Source organism: Erpetoichthys calabaricus, chromosome 15 (assembly GCF_900747795.2).
Source record: "Erpetoichthys calabaricus chromosome 15, fErpCal1.3, whole genome shotgun sequence".
NCBI classification, from domain to species: Eukaryota; Metazoa; Chordata; class Cladistia; order Polypteriformes; family Polypteridae; genus Erpetoichthys; species Erpetoichthys calabaricus.
Window position 1 is genome coordinate 18,051,473 of NC_041408.2, and position 18,538 is coordinate 18,070,010.

The following is an 18,538-nucleotide window of genomic DNA, read 5'->3' on the forward strand; positions in this document are numbered from 1 at the left end:
TGGCATTGAAATTAACATGCAAATACTTTTTAAACTTACACTTTTACAGTAAAACTTTAGTAAAAACAATTTTTTGAATTAAATTTTCATCAATATCGCATTGAATTTTGATTCTGTGTTTGGACTTTCATTGTGACAACGCAACGTATAACTGCCGGTGATTGAATTTCGTTTCTTTCTCTCTATTAAATAAAACAACTTTTTCGATGTTTGGCTCTGAGATTTGTTGTCTTTGCAAAAGCTATTCTAACGGGAAACTGTTAATGTTTTAATACGAATGGCATATCAAGATCTCCATTGTTGTGTAAAGTGATCCGTGGAAGATGTACTACATTACCTTTCTTGGATCATCCTTCTTTCTACAGTAATTCTTGCGGTGGAAGACAGGACGGTGTTAACAGTTGTAGATATTCTTCATGATATTGTAAGTTGATGTTTTTCATCTTCCACATGATCTCCACCAACTGTTTCAGCAGAGTCTATTGATACGCATTTAACCAATTCGCCATATAACTGATGGCGTTAATTTGTTTGACTTCATTGTTTCTCTGTGCTAGGATTGCCGTGTGCTCATTTTTTCTGTTGATAACCCTTCGTGATTTGGACATAATACGTCTTCTTTAATTGGGAACTTAAAGTGAGGAAAACATTAAAATTTATAAGAGCTGAGAGAGCAGAAATTGCGTCTGTTAAAAACATTCACACGAATGAGAGGTGAGAGGACCATGTGCGTGTTTGAAAATGGTTGAGAGGAGGACGTGACTTGAAAAAATCTCATGGCCAAAGTCTCATCTTGCTGGACTTTAAAAAATCATCTAAAAAGTCTCATCGCATTGCAGGAGTTTTTAATATAATACAGAGAGATATATATTAAATATATGTGTGTTACACACATGCGCATTGGAGGCATGTCGATGGGCTAAATTAAATGTGAAATGCCGGGTCAGAAGGTTGACAAAGTGCACTAATGTCTCTTCTTCCTCCTCTGCAGATCATCAGTGAGAAAGACCAGCTAAACCTCAACAAGGCTCGCTCTCCAGACCATGCCCTCCTGCTGACCTCACTTCCGCCTGTGCCCCGTTGGACCCTCCTCTTCCTTCCCACCGCCTATAAAGCCAGCCACTTGCCTTTTCCGTTCAGTTCTGCCCTGGACTCAGTCACCTGAGACTACTCAGCTGAGAACAGCATTTTGCATCATAACATTACCTACAATATACAGGGTGGAACCCCCAAACCTTTCCAAAGTTTTTGTGGTTCTATTACAATGGAAAAACGTACTAGGAGTCTAAGTAGCAGCGAAGCTGTATAAACTGGACTAAAGGTCACACACATGTGAGGTCTGCTGCAGACCGACTTGCCCAGCAGTGTGAGGAGCACATCAATGGCTTCAGCAAACCATCAGGTGATATGTTTACCAGATTTGAAAGTTGCTTGCAGAGAAGGTAGCATGGCTGGTAGTAAAAAGGATACACAGTAGGATTTTATAAAGTTTGCATCCATTGAGTAGTCTCACTGCACATTATTGATACTGGAGAAAAATAAGAAATGGAAGAGTAAGTCAGTTTTGATTAAGAATATTACGAAAATTCTGAGCTGGAAGGGAGCATGTTACTTGAGAGATTTGTTCAATATAACCAAGAAATTGAGATTTTTAAATGTACTTATTTTAAATGTATCTACACAATAAGGATCATTTTTACTTAATTGCACCTCAGCAGTCTGTCTGTTCTTACTGTTACATCGGTCCTTAGTCCTGAAACTTGACATTCATGTCTAGTGCTGATATCCTTCATGAACGTGGAGGATCACAATCCAGCACAAAGCATTCCTCTGACCAGAACAGGGCTGAGCAGCATCTCGATTTTCATCCACCACTAAGGAGGACTGCCAGAAGATGCTAAACTTGAAAAAGCCATCACTGAAATCCTACATGGTGGCGCAGTAAGTAGCACTGCTGCCTCACAGTTAGGAGACCTGGGTTCGCTTCCCGGGTCTTCCCTGCGTGGAGTTTGCATGTTCTCCCAGTGTCTGTGTGGGTTTCCTCCCACAGTCCAAAGAAATGCAGGTTAGGTGCATTGGCGATCCTAAATTGTCCCTAGTGTGTGTGCCCTGCCCGGGATTTGTTCCTGCCTTGCGTCCCTGTGTTGGCTGGGAGTGGCTCCAGAAGACCCCCCCCCCCCCCGTGACCCTGTAGTTAGGTTATAGCGGGTTGGATGATGGATGGATGAAATCCTACATGTGTCCCCGTGTAAATTGCTCCTATTTAAAAGAAGAACAGGCATTTACGAAATAGTTTTTCAGTGTTTTACCCACTTTGCACCATCCAGCAAACGCCTGGCCGCACGGTGGTTAGCACGGCCATTGGACAGGCCCAGAGTCTTGTGTTGAAGCCAGGCAAGGTGCACATGTTATTGGAGCTTCCTCTACCACATTGTAAAGCCTTTCAGTTCTAAATCTGAGTTGGCGCAGTTTCATTTAGTTTACTGTCCACAGACGGTTGCAAGAGCACTCTATTTACGTAACGTTTAAATCTATATTTGTGTATTTTGTGAAGATGATGACGATGTTAGGGGGTATCACAGCGATCTGATGCCAATCAAAGCAAACCAAACAGCAGGATCACATTGTTTGATCTTTTTTTTTTTCCTGATGTGAAAGGTGCCTGAACCTCCACATCTAGATAGTCACTGGGAAAACAGGGCCAGATATTATCGCAGTAATTAGCTAAGGTAACTTTAAAATTAGAGAATTCTGCACACATATATTGTAGGAAAATTCAAGCATGGTCCTGCCCAAGAGTGGCGTTTGGGGGTGGCAAGTGGGGCGACTGCCCCAGGCCTCCCGTCTAAGGGTGTCCCGCTTTTGAGGTCCGCGTGTCCCGTGTGGATTTGTCAAGCTATATTCTCAAGTATACTGTATATATATTTGAGATGCTTCTAAGAAGAACCCTTTTAAAACCCCTCTTCAAGGTCAATTCCGTACATGTACGTCTTTGAAAACATTCCATTTTCCAAATATTAGTACAGAAAAACACGATAACCGCCTGACATGACATCAGCGTGACTTATGATTATGACATCCTGCGTATCGAGACTCAGAGTATACTTGCAGTTTCTGTCCTTTTCTAGAAGAGGCCCTGCATCGCGTTTTGCACTGTCGTGGTATTGTCGTGAATTAGGAATTGCACTTTTTTAATCGATTATATCGTTATATTTTGATAAAGTCCACGTGTTGCAAAAACTTACGTGAATACTGTAATGAGAAAATGTGGTGTATGTTAACATTATTTTTATTAAATTTGCGCGCAGTCCGCACATACCGGTAATAGCGTTTGACGTAACTGGCCTCGTGTGGGGTTGGTCAGCCGTAGGCCCCACACACCTCTAAGGCCACCTCTAGTCCCACCAGACAATTCATGCCAAAAATGCCACGGCCTGGGATAGACTCATCAAGTAGCGAGATAAAATTTAATCAACAGTCTTATCTACAATTTGTCAGAAACAAGATGAACCAGGGAGAACTAAAAACTAAAGTACCTGAGATGGGAATATCATGACCCATGCAAGTGTCAGAAGTTTGTAAATGTTTGAGGAGTGGTGGAGGTCATTTCTGCCTCACTTTTTATCACACCAATTCAGTTGTTGAGAGACTGACAAATAGCCAGGAGCGAGACTCCTCACCACTCATTTACAAATAAACCAGGGGCATGAAAACATCCAAAGAGCAAACTTATGTTCTTATCTCCTATGCTGGCTGCAACTTCTTTACGAATCAAACCTGATGCACTCAGACTTGTTTGCTTCTTCTGAACACGTGCACTCTCGTCTACCATGGTATAATAGACCCTTGTGCCAAAACAAGTGATGCCAGTGGCACGAGGGTCAAGACGCTGTAACGGGACACAGAGCTGCCATTCTCTGGTGCTGATGAGATCAGAAGGCCTGGTTGCTTTCAGCAAACTGCAGCAGAATGGCTGGAATTTATTACACAGGAATGATGGGAAATGAAATGATGGAGTAAATTTATTTAGAGTAACTCGGAAATGGCACAGAGAAATGCCTCTACTGTTATTTTAGTGAAATCATGGTTCAATTCCAAAAGCTGCCAGGCAAAAAAAAGGGGACTGAGGTCTTAACAGTCAGTTTTGAAATGAGGGCCAGCCGTTCTGCTTTATTTCAATTGTCAGCCAATAAAATGGTCATTCAAATTTTCCACAAGCTGTGCCAGCCCAAATCAAAGAATATCCATGTTAGCTTTTGATAATCAGCAGAAGAAACCCAAAAAGTTCATATTTGTACAAAATGCATATTCATACAATGCTTGCAAAAAGTTTAATTTGCTGAAGGGAGTGACTGAAAATCGCCAAACCAGCCCAGAACTTGCTCAGGATGTCCATCCAGCCTCACATGTATCAGTAATGAGATACGAGAAGTTGTCCTGCAATTCACAGTTCTCTGGGTTCTGTCTAAGAATCTCAAACAGAAATATTTTGCTCCCAGAGTACTGTAGTGATGTTAGGACACTGGTGCTGCAACCTTCAGATACGCAGAACGCTAGCGTACAGGAAGTTAACAGCTTCTACTGGGGGAAAAAAACGGAGCGCTTCTGTCCGTTCTCCTAATGCAGTCAGTTGAAATCAGACTCCATGGACAGGGACCACCACAATCGGTGTTACAGTTGATAAAAGCTTATTTGTTTATTTAGAAAACAACTACATCTTCCAGGTGGTTTGAAACAACTGCATCACAAATTGTAACAAGAAAAGTTTCCATGTGAGGCAAGACCAAGTTCTTGTTTGGCACAGTTTAAAATTCTTCACTCAGATGACAGCAGGACTTTGTGTTTCCAAAAAAACAAATCTCACCGAACTTTCTATGGGATAGGATGTGTTCTGTGGTTTTAGGAGTTAAACATGAGCTTTCATGGGCCAATTCTCATCTCATAAAATATGTGCATTTCCGAGCACTTCCAAAAATTCAGACTGCAGTATCCACACAATGGGGATGCATTACTGAGCAAAACAGAGAGACTCACAGCGCTGTGGTGCAGACAACATAAGTGTCTATATACATTTAAAATAAAAAAGAAAACCAAAAAGCTGTGGCCCATTTTATTGATGTTTTGCATGATATCCTCATAATATGTAGTTAAACTTACTGTATTTGTTCCTGGAAAGGCAGAGAAAGTACCTTGTATTTTATACTTATCTGCAGAAATGTCCTTTTGTAAAAATAAGTCATAAAATGTGGGTCTATTGATATCATATGGTTTCCTTATTGCTGGTCACCTGTTGGTGTGTGTGTGTGTGTATATATATATATATATATATATATATATATAGTACAGGAAATGTGCATTTTTAGATTGAAGATGAACATACATTTCTAGGTGCAATAAATCAAATAGGCAACACAGATCTCACTTTAGAACACGCAGAAGGTCGAGCCCAATGCGGCCTCTTCCTGGATCAACGCTGAGCACCCGTACTTCAACTCTTTCTCCAGGCCCCAGGGCCAAACTTCGTCGTCTCTTATCCTGTGGTAGTTTGGCTTCAGTGATGTATTTTTTATGGATTAAACCTGACGTGCCCACCCCAATGTCCACAAAAGCTCCGAAGAGTGCAGTGTTTTCCACTCGGCCTGTCAACACAGCGCCGACGGTGAGATCATCCATAGAAACTATTCCTCGCTTGAAGACTGGTTTTTCAAAATCTGTAATATAAAAGGAGACAATGAAAGTGAGCACAACTTTAGTGATGGTTTGAAGTTCTAGCAGAAACTGAGCCAAGTGAAGCTGTCTCTTAGAATGAGGAGTCATCAAATAGACCTAACCTGGTGCCAGATTTTCAAACAGCTAATACTCTTTGGGCCAGAAGCTGCTGAAAAAAAGTCATCCCAACAAAACACACAGTTGTGATACTGAGCAAAATAGTCACCCACCAATCCTCTACAAAAGGTATCACAGGCCAAGCCTTCTTTGCCTGCCTGGAAAAAGACTTCACCTCATTGGGCTTACTCCCAATTTCCAGTGGCCTGCCTCAGGCTTCACAGGCCCAGAAAGGATTTAAGCCTCAAAAATAAACTTAAATGTTCCAATAATATGGATTTGGATGATCTTTTGGAAGGGACTAGTGCAAGGGAAAGTGGTCTAGAAAACAGAAAAGTGCACCAGTGAAAGGTGGATTAATGAATCGATAACAGGATATGATGAACTTCTGGTTTAACATAAAGCAGCTATTCTGTTTGGACACAAAAATCCTAGATACTGTACATCCCCATATACATTAACAAATCATTTTTAAGAAATTAGATTCAATCATAACCTCATTTAAAGGGTGACCCTACAACGACCTAAATCAGAAGGTGGCATGACTCTAACTGATTTTCAATTTTATGACTGGGCGGCAAACTGTAAATACAAGCTATAAAAACCTGGACCTTGACACAAATAGATGAACACATACTAGCTTGGTCTGCAATAGAAATGAAATCCTGTAGTACTTCTTTATATTCCTTCCTTTGTACACCAGTAAATACAAGTTATCGTCAATATACTAACAACCCAATTGTCCTTCATTCACTCATAATAAGGAACCATTATAGGAAGCACTTCAAGTTGGAGAATGTTTTATTTGTAGCACCTCTACATGATACCCACCTTTTTCTCACCCTCTCAAAAATAACACAGTTTTTAATGTTTGGAAAAAGTACAGGATTAAATCATTTAGAGATTTGTATATAGATAACATCTTTGAATCCTATGAACAATTACACTCTAAATTTAGTTTCCCATCAATTCTCCAAATTAGAAACTTTGCTAAACAAAATCTGCCCAATTTGGCCTCACCTCCCACCTATTTCTATTCCAGAAGAGATATTAATCAGTCTTTGGGGACTCAGACGGCATTTCTGTAATAACAAAACCATTTTAAAGATCCCAGAGTACAGTGGGAAAAGGATCTCTTACTCAACATTTCAGAAAACGAGTGGAAGGCAGCCATGCATAGAGTTCACTCAAGCTCCATATGTGCAAAGCATTCAATTATTCAACTTACTTCTTTTTTTTTTTTAATCAAGCACATCTATCTTATTTAAAATTGTCCAAAATGTTTCCAGGCGAACATCCAACCTGCGAACATTGCAATCGTGCTCCAGCCTTGTGGTGATATGGGTCCACAGCTCTTCCAGCAAAGGCCAGTTAAATAATCGCCACGCTCGCGGCTTAGCGAGGGGGCGTGGTGGCTGTAGCGTCTCAGGGCGATCTGCGGTGTGGGTGTTTCTCACCTAAGTGCACAGGTGAGAGACTGCCCCCATCCGTGATTGTTCCTGGGGCTAATGTGCTGCAGCTGGCATGTCCTCTCTGCATATATAGAGAAGCCGGTGATGGTTAGGGAAGAAGGAAGAAAAAGAGAACGAGGTGAAAGAAAGACGGAGGTTGCTGAAGAAAGCAGGAAGCAATAGAGAGAGAGAGCGTGCGCCGGTACGAGAGAATGAGCGAGCGAGAGCAGGCTCACGGCAGCTGAGCAGACAGCCTGGGTGTTAGGCCGACATCCAGGGCATAGTAGTGGTTGTCGCTCCCGCAGAGTTTGTTTCAGGAACGACGGGAGTGACCGGGAGACGGGTGACTGTCCGCATGATGCCGCGGATGGCAGAGGGAGTCTGGACATGGGATATGATGTCCTCCACGTGACAGCCTTGGCCGTGTCGTTGTCTGGAGGAGACGACCGGAGCCAAGGATCGGAAAGGCGACTGACAGTAGCAGGAGGAGTAGGCAGAAGGTCAGCTGCAATGAGAGCATCTCACCTGTTACAGGACTCGCATGGGAGAAGCAGGTGAGACGCTAACACTAACAGGAAAGAAGCACCGGGCTTGTCATTTGTTTTTAAAGACTGCTTCCTGATGAACGTTTTAACCTCATTTGAAAGGATTGTTGTTTTTGTGTATTTTAACCTCCACACGTTTCTTTTTATGGATTATTCATTTAATGAAAACATTTGAATGCACAGCACTTTATTAGAACACTGATTATTTTGACTGTCTTTTAATAAAAGCACTTTGCATATTTTTGTACCATCATCCCCTTGCTATTATTGCCTCACTGTCTAGCTCATCGGTGACATTACCGACAGGGAGCCCTTGAACCCAACACCAACAGCTGATGGGAGCACGGAGCTGAACCTGCATCGTCACAAGCCTCACTAGGCCAGATGTTTTGGGCGAGTACCAAATTAAAATCATTCTGGACAAAAAGGTTTTAAATGCCCATCAGACAGACTTATCTGACCCTTTAAGTTGCCCCAGTGCACATGCGTGGGATACTATAAAGGATCAACTGAGAACGTTGGCAAAACCCTTTATAAAGTGGGCTTCTAAAGATCACTATCTTGTCGGCTAAACTACCATACTTGTGATTCACTTTCACATGCAATGTACTTCTGGACAATTTCTTTTTCTATAGCATTCTTCAAAAATACATTAGGTTTATAAATATAGATACTTTCTTTTACAACTCTAATTAATAGAACAATACTAGGGACACTGCAAGCAACCCTCACTAACAGCTGCACGAAAATAAGAAATCTGACAAACAAAAGGAGACTATTCAGTCCATCAATTTTATTTCTTTAGCTAATTGCTAAGTTGTCCTAATATCTTATCCATATGCTGTACTTCTTAAAAATGGTCAGGATTTCTGCTTCAACTGCATGCCTTAGTAGTTTGTTCCAGATTACCACAACTCTTTGCGTAAAGAAGTGCTTCAGTCCTAAATTTAATACAATTTATTTTTGTATAGCCCAAAATCACACAAAAAGAGTCACACTGGACTTTAACACGCCCTGCCTCTTGACAGCCCCCCAGCCTTGACTCTCTAAGAAGATAAGGAAAAACTCCCAAGAAGAGAGAGACCCCGTTCCATGTAGGTTGGGCGTGCAGGGGATGTCAAAAAAAAAAAGGGGTAAATACAGTTATATGAAAAAGTTTGGGACCCCTCTTAATTTTTTGAATTTTTGTTTATCATTGCCTAAGCTGTCAAAGTAGCAACTTCCTTTTAATATCTGACATGCCTTATGGAAACAGTAGTATTACAGCAGTGACATTAAGGTTATTGGATTAACAGAAAATATGCAATATGCATCATAACAAAATTAGACAGGTGCATAAATGTGGGCACCCCAACAGAGATATGACATCAATACTTAGTTGAGCCTCCTTTTGCTAATCTAACAGCCTCTTGACGCTGTCCTCCTATAGCCTGTGATGAGTGTCTGGATTCTGGATGGAGGTATTTTTGACCATTCTTCCATACAAAATCTCTCCAGTTCAGTTCAATTTGATGGCTGCTGAGCATGGACAGCCTGCTTCAAATCATCCCATAGATTTTCGATGATATTCAAGTCAGGGGACTGTGATGGCCATTCCAGAACATTGTACTTCTCCTTCTGCATGAATGCCTTTGTAGATTTCAAACTGTGTTTTGGGTCATTGTCTTGTTGGAATATCCAACCCCTGCGTAACTTCAACTTTGTGACTGATGCTTGAACATTATCCTGAAGAATTTTTTGATATTGGGTTGAATTCATTTGACCCTTGACTTTAACAAGGGCCCCAGTCCGTGAACTGGCCACACAGCCCCACAGCATGATGGAACCTCCACCAAATTTGACAGTAGGTAGCAGGTGTTTTCTTGGAATGCGGTGTTCTTCTTCCGCCATGCAAAGCACTTTTTGTTCTGACCAAATAACTCAATTTTTGTCTCATCAGTCCAAAGCACTTTGTTCCAAAATGAATCTGGCTTGTCTAAATGAGTAGTGGCATACAACAAGCGACTCTGTTTGTGGCGTGAGTGCAGAAAGGGCTTCTTTCTCATCACCCTGCCATACAGATGTTCTTTGTGCAAATTGCGCTGAATTGTAGAACGATGTACAGATACACCATCTGCAACAAGATGTTCTTGCAGGTCTTTGGAGGTGGTCTGTGGGTTGTCTGTAACCATTCTCACAATCCTGCTCATATGCCACTCCTGTATTTTTCTTGGCCTGCCAGACCTGCAGGGTTTAACAGCAACTGTGCCTGTGGCCTTCCATTTCCTGATTACATTCCTTACAGTTGAAAGTGACAGTTTAAACCTCTGAGATAGCTTTTTGTAGCCTTCCCCTAAACCATGAGGCTGAACAATCTTTGTTTTCAGATCTTTTGAGAGTTGCTTTGAGGATCCCATGCTGTCACTCTTCTTAGGAGAGTCGAAGGGAAGCACAACTTGTAATTGACCACCTTAAATATCTTTATATCTCATGATTGGACACACCTGTCTATGAAGTTCAAGGCTTAACGAGCTCATCCAAGCAATTTGGTGTTGTAAGTAATCAGCATTGAGCAGTGACAGGCATTCAAATCAGCACAATGACAAGGGGACCCACATTTGTGCACAGCCAGTTTTTCACATTTGATTTAATTTCATACAACTAAATACTGCGTCACTAAAAATCTTTGTTCAGAAAACACCCCAGTACTCAGATGTTCCTAGGAAATGAAAGACATACCACTGTTATCTTTTTTGTTGAAAGTAGAGTCAATTATTATGCAGGCTGAGAGGGGGTCCCAAACTTTCTCATATGACTGTACATTACAATACAATAGTGCAAAAGTAATATCACAGGTGTAGAGCAAAATTCAACAGTAGATGATCTATACGCTACCGTGGCTGTCTGTTTGTCCAGGATTTTAAATTACCTGTAGCTCACAAACCGTTTGACCTATTGACCTGAAAGTTTGGTACACATATACTACGTGACACCTACTATCCACTTTTGGGGTGATGATTGACCTCCAAGGTTATTCCTTTTTTATTTTTATTTTACTTTTTTGTAGAATCAACTCTCTGCCGTGGCCAGCAGGGCGGCGGTGCGGCACATGCGTACAGACGCCGTTCTCATCTCTACTACCTTTGCCGTCACTTCCCCTACCTCTTCATATTTTAAATCATTCTTGAGGCAGATTGAAGACTTATGTGCCAGCTTATGTGAAAAATTAAGGAAAACATACTAAGCAATTACAACACAAACACTGACTTAATCAGTTTTAACATGAAAAGATGCCGACGAAAGAAGAGAAGAAGCGGGCCGCTAGGGTAGAGAAAAGAAGAGCTGCTCAGGAAGCAGCAAGTGCATCAACCTCTGAGCAAACGAATGCTAAAAGTACAGAGAAAGAGGATGAAAACTAGGAATGTCAAGTGTATTCACTGCACGTTATTGTGCAGTGCGCCATTACCGATATCATATAATAAGAATCGGATTTGTTCAGAGTCTTGGATACCTTGGCCATCAAGCTGCCTCCCCCTATTGGCCATTCCACACCTAAGTCAGCCCTGGGCCAGCCAATCCGATGAAAGGACCCCTCTACACAATGATTCCTGTGGTCCATCATCACAGAGGACTTTCCTTAATCTAATGCCTCTTAATTTTCACAGGTGTCCTTGTGTTTATGATTCTTCCTTAAATCAAAAGAATTTAGCTAAAACTGTAACAGTTTTGAAGAACCATAACTGTTATCAAACAAAATCTTGTGTAAGAAATAATGTATGTTATTTATAATGAAAACGTTTTTGGTATTTTTTTTACTTCAAATAAAGATAGTTTAGAACAGAATACCAAATAAATTAAAAACAGTTTCATGAAATATGAAGGTGTCACTAAATGTAACATTTACTGAGTAAACAAACAAACATTATTTGATGATGTACTGCGGTTCAGTTCAATGAGCGGAGTGGACATCAGGCCAAACAACACAGAATGATGAAAGGCTTGACACCAGAAATTTCAAAAGTGAGCCTACTAAATCTTACTGAAACGTACAAAGTATTTAACGTATATGTGTTACATGGAGATAATTTAGTGTGTTTTTTTACATTTGATGTTAAGATATTCTTCATCATCACTATCACCTTTGTGATTTTCACGCTAATTTTCCAAGTGTTCAGGTTATTTAACCTATTGCTGACTGGTGACCATACTTGTTATAGTGGGTATGACACTAAAGAAACTGCAAAGCTTCATTACTCTGTTGCTTTAGCCCTAATGTCTATTTTGTTCTTTGCTAATTATCACTCAATACATTTTATTTATATAGCACATATTAGGACATAATTAAGGGAGAAAACTCCACAGAAAATGACAAATTAATAGTAACGTGATAAAAGAGAGTTAAAAACGTCAAGCTATGGCAAAAATAGGAATATTTTAAATGTGTTACAAATGTAAATCTCAAACTACTGCCCTCTTTTAAACACAGAATAAGACAAGGAAAAAGACAGCTAATTAAATAATGAGGTCAAATAAAAGTAAAGTGACTCACTGATTGGGAAACTGGTTGGAACACAAACCTGCAGCCACAGGGGTCCTCCAGGAATGAATTTGAAAACCACCACTCTACTGCCATAAATAATTAAAGCAATGTTTCATGTAAAACCAAAAATTGTCTCTCAGTAACAAAGAAATATTTCAACTTTTATGTTTATATCAAAACTGAACTTCTCTTAAATCCTGAATTATATAGCTGCCTATTAAAGAATGTCTTTAATAACCAGATTCTGTTCTCTTTAACAATGACTTATAAAAACACTTAAAATTTTAATATCATTCCATGTGGTAGTACCTATGATAAAAAAAGTTTAAAAAATACACTAGAGACTGTCCAATGTAAGAAGTAATTCTGAGGTAAAAAAAGGTGTGATATTGCTGAGGCAGACTGAAAACTGTGACAGTGTCTTAGGGCTCATTTATACTTCACGCTCAGAACGCGTACGCGCCCATATCATGGCCGCCACGCGTTCTGAGCGTTCATTTGATGCGTCCTCTGAGCAGGTCCTCAGAAATTAATGTGACACATGTACGAGCTGCAGTACCAGCAAAAAGTCGGGGGGGGGCGCAGTTGGCTAAAAGTTGGAATGTGACGTCAGAGTCTCTGACAGAAAGCCGCATTTGCAGATCCTACGAGATCGGTGTGCGCACTTCGATATTTGATAAATGGTTCGATATGGTGAAGCAAAATGTCGACATACAGATGTATTCATGGTACTTTTATATTCAAGCGTCACATATTCCCGATCGTAATGACACGATACATTTTAAAATTCTCACATACCGTCTTCTGTGCTATCTTTTTTTCTAGGGCTTCCTCTGTTCCTGACAGCAGTGGATCGCCAGCAATAGACTGCCACACTGAGCACATTAAATGTATGATATTTCAACTCCCTGTACATTTAGAATCCTTAGATTTATACTTGATATAATTTTCATGATGAAAAGCATTAAAGTATGTATATTACATTTTACAGATAAATCGGTAATTTCGTTTAAATAATGAATACTGTTAATAATTACACACATGGGGGTGACACAGTGGTGGAGTGTTAGTGCTGCTGTCTTGCAGGGAGTCACGTTGCTGATATTCCCTGCCTGGAGTTTACATGTTTTCCTGCTGGGTTTCCTCAGTGTGCTCCAGTTTCCTTCCAAAGATATGCAGATTTGGGGATTTGGTGCCGCTAAAATGACGCTAGTGTATGTGTGTGCTTGTATTCACCTTGCGATGAGCCGAGGCCTCATCCAGGGATTGTTTCTCACTCGTGCTCAATGCTTGCTAGAATGGACACATCCCTGGATTTAATCAATAAACATCCTTTTCAGAGATATTGTGGTAAGGTGTCATCGGAATTTAATGGGTGTTCTAGGCAATTCACAACACAGAGAAGCTGAACATGTTCTCACCGTGATAATATCTCACACTGCCACCTTGCGGATTCCTCCAGATTTACAAAAAGTACGCGCGCAAGTATAGTATAGAGTAGCAGGAGCGTCTGCTGCAGCATGTGTCACGTCGCATGAAGTATAACTCCGGCCTAAGGATGTAATATTATTTGAAATTTTAGCCCGTCACATACCCATACACATTCACAGAGCCTACCCGCCTGCATGCTTAGAAAAAACTTCTAATGAGTTAACTTTTAAATAGAAAATACACCAAAGTCTAAGTGATAACAAACAAAATTACGGTTTGCTAAAACAATAAAGACAATTAAAATCTACCAGCTGAATATGATGTGAGACAGAAGACTGATCACACATTAATAGCCTTCCCTTCGATCTTATTAACTAGAAAGATTCAGATCAATGTTGTCAACACCTTTAAAAAGATTAATTTTAAGAGGAATTCAAGCAGAACAAAAACTTTATGGAAGTACCACAGTGTCTGCACCTTTAGTACATGATCTTTAAACATTTGCAATGCAAAAGGACACAACAAGAACATGAGAAAGTAACAGAACATCAGTGAAACTTCCATGCTTGCTCAGGTAGCTGTGATATTATGCTGATCTCTTGTAGTCAGACTGCAATACTGGAAGAGTCCTCATAGTAGTTCTGTGAGGGAAGCATCTTGGTGTCTCAATTTACAATCACACTTGAGTTCTTTAATTGTACAATACTTTAAACATATTTGACCCAACTAAGACTGCGTGAAGTACTTCTGTCCAGAGGCACTCCCTTAACGCAATTCCCCACTTTCTCATTTTTAGTTCAGTTCAAAATCTAAATTCAGAGACATCATTACTTTCATATGTTAATGATAAAACATTTTGGGACATGCTCATAGGATCATATTACACTTATCTGTCCAATCTGACTGATGACTTATAGTCTTTGTTCTTTATTAAATATATTTTCACATTTCCAGAGTCTGGGCATCAATCCAGTGACTTCTGCACCACAGTATAATTTGTCAAAAAAATCCCTCATGTGTATGGCAAATTAGAAACTTTAATAAATACTGCAATTCTCCAGTCCCATATTTCCAGATGCATTTTACAGCCCTCCTCGGCTCAAGTTTGTTCAGCCACGGAACGAAACTGGCAGTACAGGATGTGGCTTCTTCACAGACACAAAGCATAGAGCTCTCTGAAAGTAAAGCCTTCAGCAAAAGTAATAAAACAAAACAACCTGATTCATCATACAACATTAAATGTGCCCCTGTAAAAAGGTCATCTAAGGAAATTAAGCTACAAGGAGCGATTATACCGCAAGGCTTTGTTTTTGAAGAAATTCCACATTTAAGCTTCACTCGCTTAATAGCTTATTTAGAAGTTGTTTTTAGTCGACATGATGATTCATCAAACAGATTTGTCAAGCTCAGTGCTGTTGGTACATGCATAACAGAGTGGTGTCATGATCTCACATTTGCACAGATTATAACCAGGGAGGACAGGTGTGCTTTATTTCCCCCTCATATAGCAGGAAGTGTTTAGATATTGTTATAGTGCCTTGTTCTCCATTTGCTATTTTTTATAACCAAACTTTTATTTAAAACATTAATAAAAAGTATGGGGCACTCTGTAAATTAGTTTGAAATACTTTTGAACAGTACCCTGGAAGATGGGTGGGCAACAACTTGTCATAAACTTTGGAGGAGCAAAAAGGTATTGCTTGAGTTAGAGAATGGTCACCGATGTACAAAGATTCAGCGGCAGAGGGTTGTAGTGATCTCACACCAGATCTCAAGTGTATTATTGTTGTCAGCTTACCATCAATGACCAATGAGCATTCCACCTCCCCACCATATGAGCCAAAATATGAACGTAAGCACGATCTTCACTATGCACAATCTATTTTAATTCATTAAGCTCATTTGGTGAGCCAATAGCTGCCCTGATACCTTATCCAGATTATCGTTTGAGTGTCAAGTGTCACTTAAACCACAAGACTCAATAGTTTCAAAATATTGCTGTCAAGATGCCTGACTCGGACCAGACACAGCATATTTCCCCTACTCTGACCCAGCTACACCGCACATCTACTATATTAGACCAACTTCAAAACTCTTCATGTGACATAGGAAGCTGTTTTCAGTACTGGGGATTACCCGTTATTGCCATCATACAAACGATCCATACAACTGAAATTTTCTAATAATGGCATTCTCATTATTCCAAAGAAACTTCCGCTTCTGCTCAGCAGCTCCTAATCTCTGAAACTCTATCCATAGGCCTGCGTTTTAATGTACTTGACTGCAACCTTATTCTACGTTATGTAACATTTTTACTAATCATTGTAGAAGTGCTACCGGGGAGTAAAACCTTCATTTCCCAGAAGTCTCTACAGTGTCTCTGATTGGATGCCTGCCAAGGGTGCAGGGACTGTTGGGGACAAGAACACCAGAGCGAGTTTTAAAAGGAGGCTGGTGATACAGAGAGAGTGGAGGCTGTGTTGTGTCTGGAGTTACCCGTCTGTTCTGTCTTCCCGTTTCTTGCCTTTGGATTATTGTTCTTGTCCTGGATTATCTCCTGTCTGGTGTTTGTTTTCTGCGTGAGGACTGAATTGGATTGTTCATCGACCTTCGGAGAAGGAGCACTCCTGATCCCATCACTCTTCATCATCAGGATATACCGGTAAGACTGTTCTTTACATTTACTTACAGCGAGCTGATCTCTAGATTATTCAATCACCATCATTTCACTACATTGGTTGCCGTTTCCTATGGAGTTTGTTACGGTCTTCATTGTTTGTAATTTTTGTTAGTTGTTTGTTGTTTCTGAGTTCATGTTTTTTGTGTATTCGCCGGAAAGGGAATTGGGGTGGGATCGTTTTAGTTTGTGTTAGATTTAATTTATTGTTGTTTAATACATTTGTCGATTTCTGTTTTATTGCCGTTTGCTTTTTTGACTCTGTGAGGGTCACAATCTGATTGTATGGGTGGTTACCTACCAGGTAATGCTTGTGGTTGGTCTGCAAGTCGGTAAACATCTGCCACGGTGCCCTCTTCAGTTGCGAGAAGCAGATCATAGAATGTTGCATAGTTATCTACCATACAATCAGATTGTAATTCAGACTATGAATGCCATGAATGTAATTACTCCAATGTACACGATGTGAAATAAACAAACCACACGCCGTGGCACAATTTAAAGAGGCTTCACCTCTGATGCTGACATCCGAGGTTCGATCCCCGAGAGGGAGTGCGGTGAGTGTGTATGCCTGATGAGCCCAGAATTAAGGTGAAACACGTGTGGCATACTCTTTACATTATTTGCCAGTAAAACTATGCAACGTTAGTCTATATATCCTCCCTACGGCATTTGCCACTCGATTGACATACAGGGCGGCCAGTCTGAGATCTCTTTTCTTCTAACACACTGGCCATCCCGCACGCACGATCAAATGCGCAAGCTACTGCAAAACTCCGGCTGTGATCTAGTTACTCTACCAATTTATATAGACTAAAGAAGGGATTTTAAAAAAAAAAATGCGGGAAAACCCTATTTAAACGAGTCCACACGCATTGTAATACCAAGGAAACAAAAATTAATGAGAGACGCTATCTGTTTCAACTTTTCACCTCGAACGGATACTCAAAATCATTCATTAATCGGAGTCTACACAGCAGGCGCCAAAGGAATCAGCATACAAGCGACGTACATCAGAACCCCCACCCCACCTGGCATTCACTCCCATACCACCATAATGTGTCAGAAGGCACGGCACACACCTTGACCAAGTGGGGCATCAAAATAGCACATAAACCCACCAACAATCTGCGCATGGTCCTGTTTAATGCTAAAAACAAGAAATCGACAGCCGAAACACGAAACGCAGTTTATAGTATCCCATGCAATTCTTGGTCAGCTGTATACATAGGACAAACGTCAAAAAGAATTTCAGCACGTGTACAGGAACATCGCAACGCTGTCAGAAGAAAGGACGCACTATCTTTGATATATGCACATACTAAATCGACAGGACACACATTCAACTGGGACAACGTGAAAGTAAAATTTAAGGCCAGTACAAAAAGCGCCAGAGAGTTGGCCGAGTCTTGGCTATCAGATGAAAATGCCATCAACAGACACTTGGACATAAACCCAGCATATGCCAACTTAAGAAGGACATATGCACTTTAATTTAACGATAACCCCCCCCCCCCCCTTTTGATCATACGGACTTAGTCACCTCCACCCACCCCCCCCTGAATGTGTTGCTATATATTGCCTTTGATTCTTGTAAGTCTAAGCATTATCCTCTGATGAAGACCCCTGATAGGGGTTGAAAGCTCAGGAATAAAACTATTTTATGATACGTGATTCGTTTTTTCTCCCTTTGTGGATCTCCAACTGCATATATATATATATATATAGCATTTTAATGTAGGTAGATCATTTCGACCTGGTCATTTTAAAAGTAGCTTGCAAGCCGAAAAAGTGTGGGCACCCCTGCCGTAGACAATTTTGTGATGTCCTGTTGCCCGTGGCTGTGTGTCTTCAGTTCTGGGACACTGGACAATCACAATTGATAAAGACCAGGACAAGTGAGGAAACAGGCAAGACTTTGTGATCAGAAAATGTAAATATGTTTATAAACAAAAATTGAACTTTTCAAAAATATGAAAACAATGCATTAAAATATTTCAAAAAAATAAATCCATGAAATCATGTTAAATAAAATCTGTGCCCTCGGGAGCTAAATAAATAATTAAATCCAATAAATACATTAAAAATC

General features: G+C 40.4%; 1 protein-coding gene across 2 annotated transcripts in view; it reads right to left on the reverse strand.

The window, feature by feature from the left end:
* Positions 1 to 4,677: 4,677 nt before the first annotated feature.
* srbd1 (S1 RNA binding domain 1) overlaps positions 4,678 to 18,538 on the reverse strand; it is a 427,205-nt gene continuing 413,344 nt past the window's right edge. For both annotated transcript variants that reach the window (XM_051919628.1, XM_028820290.2), the window contains exon 21: positions 4,678 to 5,711. In XM_051919628.1, the coding sequence (XP_051775588.1) occupies positions 5,419 to 5,711 (293 nt within the window). In that variant the 3' untranslated portion in view covers positions 4,678 to 5,418. The remainder of the gene's footprint in view (positions 5,712 to 18,538) is intronic.